The 11,040-nt window shown below is 37.3% G+C and overlaps 1 protein-coding gene across 1 annotated transcript; it reads right to left on the minus strand.

The window, feature by feature from the left end:
* Positions 1-4,178: 4,178 nt before the first annotated feature.
* LOC132174023 (uncharacterized protein At4g02000-like) lies at positions 4,179-4,694 on the minus strand. Its single transcript, XM_059585737.1, has one exon. The coding sequence runs from the start codon at positions 4,692-4,694 to the stop codon at positions 4,179-4,181; it is 516 nt and encodes a 171-aa protein (XP_059441720.1).
* Positions 4,695-11,040: the final 6,346 nt, after the last annotated feature.

Genomic DNA, 11,040 nt, shown 5'->3' on the forward strand with positions numbered 1-11,040 from the left:
AATATAATTAGAAAATAATTCAATCATCTAAGCAAATGTAATGCACAACTCACAATAGTGCATGTGTGTAAACAAATAAATTTGTTTAAATAGTCCTCCTTTAACTACTTAGCATTTGCAGTAACAAACACTTACTTAACCTTTTATTTATTGGAGTGCAGTCATAATTATTTAGAAAATTAATTGTAATTAAAATAAAATTGTGCAACAAACACATTACGGACATATTTAAGTCAATAATTATTTTTTCCTTTATACCCTTCACTAAGCTGATGTAACTATAATAAGATTTTCTCATTTATTGAGTTCATTGTTTTATTTATTTAAAACATGGGTTAGAGAGACATAGTACAATGGTGCATATATTAGAAAATTGGGCTTGAGACAAAACCTATAGGTCCAAAAGATAGTGGGACACATAAGGCTAGAGAAAATTCACTAGCCCTATGCATTGAAGTATTGGATAAGGGCCTGGGATCCTAGTTCCCCAGGCAAGGGAACACATGGAGCATGAAGATTTTCTCTGTGGCCCATGCGACAACATACCTGGAGGCTAAGGTTTCACCCTACTCCTTATTCCCCATGGATTTGTTTTTCAGCCTCCTAGTCCCATTGTTGGATATTGTGTCCAAAATTCTAATTGATTAGATGATATTTTGATAAATATTATTTATTCTCCGACTATTATTATAGAACAATGGGCATATACAGTTATATTCTTTTATGACATATATGTGTAATTGTGTATTATCCGATTATATGCATGTCAGATCCCTAAGATGCATTGTATTTGAACTATGGTGTGGGTAAAGGTATTAGCACACAGAAGATTATATTCAAAGGTTCTTGCAACTTATAAAATAAATTGTTTGTAGTCGTAAATGGAATTGAAAACTCCATCTAGACTATAATACATTGAATCTCAATGACCTATTTTGATTAGGAAAAGCAAATTGGCTTCGAATTGATCTATTGAGGTATTGACAGGATCGTGCCATACACTGGACTGGACCATTGCATTAGGTAGCAGTGAAGCAAATGATAATGGCAACATGGTTAATTGTGGGACTAGCACCAAAGCCGAGCAAGCAAGGGATTGAACTACTTAAAAGTCGTTACACTAACGAACAAGCAACAAAATGAATTTTAGAAAGCAATTGCAAATACCCTCCATTAAATGGATTGAGGCATCAAAAATCTCTCTCGGTCTTTTTTTCGAGTGCTCTAATCTCTCTCGGTCTTTTTTTCGAGTGCTCTTAGAGCATTCTCAAGAGCTTCCTTATCATTTTTCCTATATTTAAGGATCCAAACTATTTTTTGCTTCCCTATGTCAAAATACACCCCAATAGCTTCCTTTAATCATTCCTTATATCATTAAAATATTTGTTTTTTTTTTTAATTATATTATATATATGAGAGGAGAGATGAGAGAGAATCATTTTTTTTTATATTTTAATAATCATAAGGATTGTAATAGTGGAACCCAAAACATTGGGTACCACTGTAACAATCCTAATGTTTGTAGTTTATTTAGGAAGTCTGCTGTAAGATTTTTTTGCGATTTTTTTAACGTATTCCCTAAACTTATGAACAGACTCCCTTATAGAGAGTATGTTGGGAATGCTTTTAGTCTAGGATTTTGTGGGTATTACTCCACTGCCAAGAAAAAAAATGTTGGAGAATCAAGTGGATCAATTTCCAACGAATTTGGTTTCAGCGTACTGATTATTAACATCCTATGATATCATTTCTAAATTGTAAATGATAGTCCTAACTTATTTATATAAAAGCTGAAACTCCTCTAAAAAGTGTTTTAAAATTGCGATATATAGCGTGAACTCATATTTTTTTTTAAAGGCTAAACCAATTTTTTAAGCTATAATTTTTTAATCAGTTTTTGAAGAGTGAATCGATTTTTTCTTAAAAAACTGGTCATTAATTAGCTTCATTAATTGCGTTAATTATATTTCAAGAGTTTTCCATATATAAATTATTCAATAAAATAAGTATTATTAATGTATGAATAAAATAAGGAAACAAATAATATAAACCAAACTTTTTTTTTTGAGAAAAATATAACATTTCATTCAATAATACTACAAGCATAAAGCTCTTACATCACAGAGCAAAGCTCTGAAACAATCATAGCATAAAGCTATAAGATTACCAGGTTTAGGGCCCGTTTGGGAGTGCGATTTCAATAAGTGCGATTTTAAAAATTGCGTTTTTAAAAATTGCGTTTTTAAAATCGCTACTTTTTAAAATCGCACAGACGTTTGGTAAAACATACTAAAAAGTACTTTTTTTATCAATTCAGTGTTTGGATAACATTAGCATATAATTGCGGTTTCATGACCAAATTACCAATAAGGATGAACAAGACAGAAAAAAAAAAAAAGAGAAAGGAAGGGTTTTAAATATATTTTAGGTGGGTATTCTTGGTATTTTTTTCATTCCCGTTTTAAAAAAGGTAACTATTGCGCCAAATATCTTTTTAATAGAAATCGTGATTTTGTTTTAAATTCGCACTTTTTCAAATAAGCACCATCTAATCAGCTTATGAAAATCGCAGATTTTTTTGCGATTTTAAAATTTACGTTTTTAAAATCGCAATCCCAAACACCCTAAAATTGCGATTTAGTTTAAAATTGCAGATTATTTTTAAAAAAACGCACTCCCAAACGCACCCTTAGTATAAAATTCGAGACCACTTCGCTAACCCATGATTAAAATCAGATTTAATACTAAATTTGTGACAGACAGACTCAACCAAATGCATGGATAGCAATTATTCCTCGACCCTGAGAGCAGAAAGACTCTAATGCCGAAACTTTTCATCCTCGACCCGAAGGCCAGGATAATGATCACATCCACAACCCAAAGGCCTGGACCAAAACTAATTAATCCGAAAGTGACATAGATCGAGTGAGAGGGGAAAGAGCCTTATTACAAACCGAATAAAACATGGAAATTAAACAATACAGGGAAAAAACACACGCCAAAACACAAGCACAAATACATCTTAAAGAAGCAACAGAATAGGGAAATAAAACAAGAAAAAAACAGCACACTCTGATCACGCACACGCCGGGAACCGAAAACCGAAGGGGCGTTGGAAGCTCATCGGGGCGGGGACGCGTCAAAAGGCCCAACAGTGGACGATGGGCGGCGAACAAGCGCGGAGAAGACTGGCAAAGTAGGACCTGAAAACAACCACAAACAAGAAAAAAAAAAAAAAAAAAACAACAACAACAACAAAGAGCCATCAAAACAGGGAAAATAAGCACAAAGTGGGAAGACGGTAGCCGGAAGGGAGCCGGACCCGTGCAGGATGGAAACTGCCGCGTAAGGGGCGTGGGAGCTCGACGTAGTGGGGACGCATGAAAGAAAACCCTAATAGCGGGCAGCGAAGCGGCGACACAGGTCGGTGGCGACCACAGACAAAATCCGAACCACAAAGAGCCAAAACAAGGTCAAGGAGCCCGCTGCAGAAAATGAAGGCGGGGGAAGAAAAGCGGCAGGGAAGGGGCAAAAACGGAGAAAAACAGAAGGGGAAAGGAGCGGCAAGGAAGGGGAAGAGAGGAGGCACCGGGGCTAGGACATCAGGTAAATAGCTAGCACCGGAACGAGGAGGACGATGGGAGGAGGGAGGCTGCCAAACGGCCAACCCTCCTCCCCTATGTGGCTGAAGGGTTTCGCTTTTCTCTGTGGCGGCTAGAGAGAAAAGAGATGGCTAGGGTTTTAGAACACCCTATTACTTAATATAAACCAAACTATTATGTATTAATACGTTTAGTCAATTTAATATGTATATTAATATGTTTAGGATTCTAAAAAAAAAAAAAAAGACCTCATATAGGCATCATTAATTGCGTTATTATATTTCAATATAATTACTTGTGTTAATTATATTTCAATATAATTAATTTCGTTAATTATATCTATATATCTATATAACGTCATTATTTGTGTTAATTATTATTATTTCTTTGAAACGGAGTCCATATCAATCTCATTCATAGAAATCATGAGCATAAAACTCTTACAAGCAACCATAGCCAAAGCTACGAGGTTACCGTATTACATTTCAGACCAAAAACCAATCCACTAACCCATGACTAATCTACATATTAAAAAACAGATTTGTGCCAAATAGATTCAATATAATCCACATGTCATTAATTAGCGTCATTAATTGTGTTAACTATATTATAATCCCCACTACGACGCTTTAAATCATCAGCACGTAACCAAATACCCCATTCTTTAACAGCAGTTGAAGAACTGGATCTCAGGGACTGCTTAACAGGACAGCCCTTTGAACTATGCACAATGCGCCCACAATTAAAGCAGAATAAAGGGATTTTCTCATACCTGAAGCTAACCCAGACATGCTTCCCCTCTAACTGCAGGGAACGGCCACGCTCCAGAGGCTTTGTGATGTCAATAACCACACGAATTCGAAGACACCTACCCCAACCTTCACCATCACCGGCAACATCCACATCCTCTAGAACTCCCATGGATTCTCCTATCCTAGAGCCTACTCCCTTAGTCATGCAAAGAAGAGGCATATCATGCACTTGAATCCAAATTGGAGAGAAAGAGAAGTCCATTTGAGAAGGAGGAATTTCCCCGTCAAAATCTTTAAGAACAAGAATCTGACGATCAAAACTCCAGGGCCTTCCTTCCATAACTCTACGCTTATCATCAACATTCGAAAATTCAAAAAGCCACAGATTATCTTGTAATTCCTTAAAAATGACACTTCCTACTACACGCCATAATCTAGACAGCAAAGTTGGTGGTGGTGGTTTTGATAAAGCTGGTGGTAATGCATGGACTAGGGCTAGTTCAGAGGGATTCCATCATGGTGGTGATAGTTCTCAGGCCAGATCTCCGCAGAGGGGCAGTTACAATCTTCTTGGTACTCAACAACGGCCCTGTTTTTCAAATGAAGCAGTTGGTAGTGAGGGTTCGGAGACACGCCACGTGGCAAATGTTGTTGCTGACACGACTAAAGATAAAGGAGTTTTTCCTTTCACAGATGTCGCTGGTGGAAATAAAGGTATGGATGGCATTGGTGATGTGGCCCATTCTGATAGGGGGGCTCTAATTTCTCAGCAAGCTTTAGACTTGAACAAATCCTCTGGTGATGCGAAGCATAGTGAGTCCCCTGTTAAAGATGAAAATGTTAAGGTCTCCTCTTTGGTTTCTTCTCATGTGGTGGGTGAAACCATGGATGTCTTTGAAGGTTCTCGATCAGTGGAAACTTCTTCTCTTTATGGTAAGGTTGTCGTTGAGGTTCAAGGTGGAAGCTCTGTTATTAAATTCAAGAGGAAGGCGAGAGGTGTCTCTTTTCAAAACCCTCTCTCTGTAAGTAAGAGTTTGGGTAAGAGGAAGAATAAGCTGCTATTGGGGAGTTCTGTGGGTGATGTTGGTGTTAAGAAGAAAGCTAAGGGAAAGGAGCCCTTATTGGGTTCTTCTGATTATGAAGTGGTGGCGGCTGTTTTACAGCCCCGTCAGGTTCCATGATCATTTTAAGTTGGAATTGCCGTGGGCTTGGGAACCCACGAGCAGTTCGTGACCTTCGCCAACTAGTGAAGGAAAAGAAACCCTCTATTTTGTTCCTTATGGAAACAAAGAGTAAGCAGGCACGGATGGAAGGTTTAAGAGTGAAGTGTGGGTATGCAGGGGTGTTTGTTGTGGATCCTATTGGTCGTAGTGGTGGTTTGGCCCTTCTTTGGACAGAGGAATGTGCTCTTGAAATTCAGAATTATTCAAGAAGACATATTAATGCTATTGTACATCAATCCCACGTAGGAGTTTCATGGAAGATTACTGGATTTTATGGACACCCTGAATGTGCAAAAAGGTTTGAATCCTGAGCTCTTCTTCAACATCTAAAAGATTTCCAGCCAGTTCCTTGGCTATGTTTTGGAGATTTTAATGAGATTACTACTTTTAATGAGAAGTTTGGTGGTCTTATAAGGAGGGAGGGTCAGATGTCTATGTTCCGAAGAGCACTGGTTGATTGTAATCTTAATGATCTGGGTTTTCAAGGTTCCAAGTTCACCTGGTCCAATGGGAGGGACGATGACGCTTTTATAAAAGCACGTTTGGATCGTGTATTGGCCAATACAGAATGGAGTTTTTTACATAAGGATGTTGTTGTACATGTGTTGGCGGCTAGATCTTCTGACCATAAGCCTTTATTGATTTCTTTCTTGCATTCTGCAGAAGAGAGGTTGAGTTACAAGAAGAATTTTAAGTTTGAGGCTAATTGGTTAGTAGATGAGGAGTACTCTTCAGTTCTTGAAGCTGCTTGGGGTGTTGGGTCTACTAATCCTATGTCTTCTGTTAATCAAAAGTTGTTGAATTGTAAATCAGCATTCTCACGTTGGAGTGCTAGAAAGTTTGGTTGCAATACTCGTCGCCTTCAGCAAAAAACTCTGCTATTGGAAGAATTGCAGTTTGCAGAGGGTAGAGATAATAAGGAGGTCATCAATCATCTACAATCAGAAATTGATCTTATTCTGGAGCAGGAGGACATTAAATGGAGGCAGCGTTCTAAGCAGCACTGGTACCAGCTTGGGGACCGTAATACTCCCTTTTTCCACTCGTGGGCCAGCCATATGAGGAAGAAAAATTTTATCAGTAAAGTTTCAGATGATTCTGGTCGTGTTTGGACTAGACCTAGTGATATTGGTTCTGCTTTTGTTGACTTCTACAAGACTTTGTTCTCGACAGGTTTGGTTTCTAATTTGGAGGAATGCTTAGGGGGAGTGCAGATGAAGGTCACTGAGGAGATGAATGTTATGCTTACTAGGGATTGCACTTGTGCAGAAATTGAGCAAGCCTTGTTTCAAATGCAACCCTTGAAATCTCCTGGTCCAGATGGGTTTGGAGCTTGTTTTTACCAGAAGTCTTGGGATGTTGTAAAGCATGAGGTTTGTCAAGTTGTTTTTAATTTTATGCATCTGGATGTACTGGATTCTGATCTCAATTCCACCCTTATTGCTCTTATTCCTAAAGTTAAGCAACCTGAAAACCTTTCTCAATTCCGCCCAATTAGTCTTTGTAATGTTGTTTACAAGATTATTGCTAAGGTTCTTGCCAATAGGTTGAAGAAGGTTTTGCCCTTTATCATCTCCCAAAATCAGAGTGCGTTTGTTCCTGGAAGGCTAATTACAGACAACATTCTTGTTGCTTTTGAAGCCCTTCATACTATGGATGGAAGGTTGAAGGGTAAGACAGGCTATATGGCTTTGAAATTGGATATGTCCAAGGCTTATGACAGAATTGAGTGGGACTTTTTGGAGGCTATTATGAGGAAACTTGGTTGTGCTGAGAAATGGATTGCTTGGTCTATAAAGTGTGTCAAAACAGTTTCTTATTCTGTTCTTGTTAATGGTCAGCCTTATGGACCAATTGTGCCTTCTAGGGGTATTTGTCAAGGTGATCCTCTTTCACCTTATTTCTTTATTTTGTGTGCTGAAGGCCTTACTTCTCTGCTTAGGACAGCTGAAGAGAATAAAAGTATTCATGGGATTACTGTGTCTCGGGGTGGTACTTCTATCTCTCATTTATTGTTTGCTGATGATTGCCTGTTGTTCTGCAAAGCTAGTATCTTTGAATGGCTGAAACTACATGATATTTTACTACTCTATGAGCAAGCTTCTGGTCAGAAACTTAACAAGGATAAGACTTCCATATTCTTTAGTCGCAACACAAATCCTGATGCCAAAGCTCATATCCTTGCTGTGGCAGGGGTGAAATCCACTCATCATTATGAGAAGTACTTGGGGTTACCAGCTTTCATTGGCCATTCAAAAATTAGCACTTTCTCTAGCTTGCAAGGTAAGGTATGGGCTAAGATTAGTGGGTGGAAGGAGAAGTTCTTGTCTCAGGCTGGTAAGGAGGTATTGTTGAAAGCTGTTGTCCAAGTTATCCCTACTTACACTATGAGTGTTTTTCAACTCCCAAAGGCTCTGTGTTCTAGCATTAATTCTATGATGTCTAGTTTCTGGTGGGGGCATAAAGATAATGGTTCTAAGATGGCTTGGATGAGCTGGGATAGAATGGGAAGATCTAAACAGAAAGGTGGACTTGGTTATAGAGACCTTGAGTGCTTTAATCTAGCTTTATTGGCTAAACAAGGTTGGAGATTTTTACATAATCCTACTGGGTTGGCTGCTACTATTATGAAGGAAAAATATTTTCCCAAAGATGATTTTCTGAACTCTAACCTGGGATACAAGCCTTCTTATGCTTGGAGAAGTATATGGAATGCTAAGAAATTGCTTAAGCTAGGCATGTTTTGGAGGGTGGGTGATGGGCACTCTATTCAAATCTGGAATGATCGTTGGATTCCCTCTCCTTCATCTTTTTTAGTCCAGTCTCCTATTAACATTCTTGCTCAAAATGCTACTGTTGACTCGCTTATTGACATGAATACTAACTGGTGGAATATACCTCTTATTCAAGAGGTGTTTTCGGTAGCAGAAGCTGGTTTGATATGTGGTATGCCTATTTGCCCCCGTAGCCAATCTGACAAATTAGTTTGGCTAGGTACTGCTAATGGCTATTTCTCAGTTAGGAGCACTTATCATCTTGCCAAGGAGAAATCATTTTCTGAGAAGGGTATGTGTTCTTCATCTGCTAACTTAGTTATATTATGGAATCAAATTTGGAATATTCAAGGTACTCGTGTTGTTAAGATGTTTTTGTGGAAGGCTTGTAATGACATTTTACCTACTAAGTTGAATCTGTTCAAGAAAGGAATTGTATCTGATTCCTTGTGCCCCATTTGTTCTCTGGAAGTTGAAACTTTGGAGCATGCTATCTGGAGTTGTCCTTCTGCAATGGATGTTTGGATTGAATGCTCTAAAAAATTCCACAAGTGTTCTTTTGTTCCTGTGTCTTTTATACATATTCTTGAAACCCTCTTGCTTAGGTTAGAGGTTGAAGAGATTCAGTTATTTGCTGCAGTGGCACGGCAAATTTGGTTAAGGAGAAACTCCTTTGTCTTTGGTGGGGATCTGATTTCACCCTCCAGAATTTTCATTCTTGCAAGAGATCAATTGCAGGCCTTCCATTCTGCAGAACAGGTTCGTCTAAGTGGCTCTATTCGTTCTCCACAAGTCATTAGTTGCATAAGCTGGACTCCTCCACCATTAGATGTAATCAAGATCAATTGGGATGCTGCTATTTGTAAGCGAGAGCAGAAGATGGGCATGGGGTTTGTAGCCCGAGATTCTGGTGGTCAGGTGATTGCTTCTTTTTGTGCTACTAAACCTTTCATAGTGGATCCTGGTATTGCAGAAGCCATTTCAGCATGGAAAATGATTGAGGTAGTTGTCTCATTGGGCTTTCAATTTGTCTTTTTTGAGGGGGATTCCCTTGAAATTGTGCAAGCCTTAAAGCAGGGAGGAATTTGCTTGGGTAGATATGGCCAATTTGTTAATGAAGCCAAAATCTGTTTAGATTTGATTCACTCATGGAGCATTTGTCATGTAAATCGTAGTGCAAATAATGCTGCTCATTGTCTAGCTAAGCATGCTTTTTCTTTAGATTCAGATCAGTTGTGGATGGATGGTTATCCCAGCTGTATCCATGAACTTGTATTGTTTGAGAAACATTTGGTTTGATCTATGAGATATGTTGGTCTTTTATTCAAAAAAAAAAAAAAAAAAAAAAACTATATTATAATCTATGTATTCTTCTTGCTAATTTTTTTTTCTTTATACTATTCATTTTAAATCATATATACTTATAGGAACAAAGATTTAATTTTTTTTATTTAAAGAGGTGAGATATATTTTTATACGTCTTTTTAACTTATAATGAAAAATTATGTATTTAAATTTTAAAATTAAATTATAATGAAGAATTTCGCGCATAGCGCGAATTATAAGCTAGTATATATAGTTTAGATCGTACACAAGAAATGGAAAATAAGTGTAAGAGTGCACGTGAGTTGAAACATTAAAAGGAACTTATTCTTGTAAGTTGATCCAATGCAACCCAATGCCTACAAATAGGGCTTGCTCCATAAATTGCGAGGCTTAAGGCAATAATTGTGGGGATTTTTCTATGCGGATAGTTCAAGAATCTCTCAAAAGGAGAGATATTGTTTTTTTTTTTTTTTTTGACAAGAATGTTTTGTTTTTAGGTATTTAATGGTTGGTTTTTCTATGTGGAAGTTTTAGAGGTTCCCAAAGAGAAATTACTGTTTTTTTTTTTTTTTTTTCACTGTTTAATAAATTGTGGGAATTTAATTATAAAAAGCAATCCAGCCTTTTGTGCAAAGTATTAGTGTTGGCCACCTGCAATGTCTCATTGCATGTTGGCCGACCACAGTGAGAATGACTTGAGACAAACGCATGGCACCAATTAAGAAGTGGTACGCATTGTTTGAGTGTGGTGGCCGCCCAAAGCCTTTTTGTCTTCCAGGCAACCTATTTTGCTCTACAAATTCATATAATAATAAATATAACAACAAATTTTAGAGCTTATTAACCCTGCCCACCCACGTCCCTTTCCCTCACCTCACCACCTTCTTCAATATTTTGTCATTTAGACCAATACATATGACATAATGCCCGCTGACTTGCATGCCCTAAATATGTATGAATCAAATTTATTTATTATTAATTTTTTTTTTTTTTGGTAAAGTCTACTTAACCCCTTCAAGCTGCCACCCCAATGACAATCTACCCCTAAAACTATTAATTGTGACAATTTACCCCAATACTACCAAAACAATGACAATGGCCTCCCAATGCTAACAAAATGATGAAATTACCCCTATAGAATTTTCAATAAGACAAAAATGCACTTAAAAATTTGAAAAAATAAATAAATAAATTTTAGCATTTTTGTTTTTATTTTAGTAAGGGTAATTTCATCATTTTATTAAAATTTGAGGTACATTGTCATTGTTTTGATAGTTTGGAGGATAGATTGTCATTTGAGTGGTAGTTTGAGAAAGTTAAGTGGACTTTACCCTTTTTTTTTTTTTTTTTTTTTTACGTACAA

Source organism: Corylus avellana, chromosome ca3 (assembly GCF_901000735.1).
Source record: "Corylus avellana chromosome ca3, CavTom2PMs-1.0".
NCBI classification, from domain to species: Eukaryota; Viridiplantae; Streptophyta; class Magnoliopsida; order Fagales; family Betulaceae; genus Corylus; species Corylus avellana.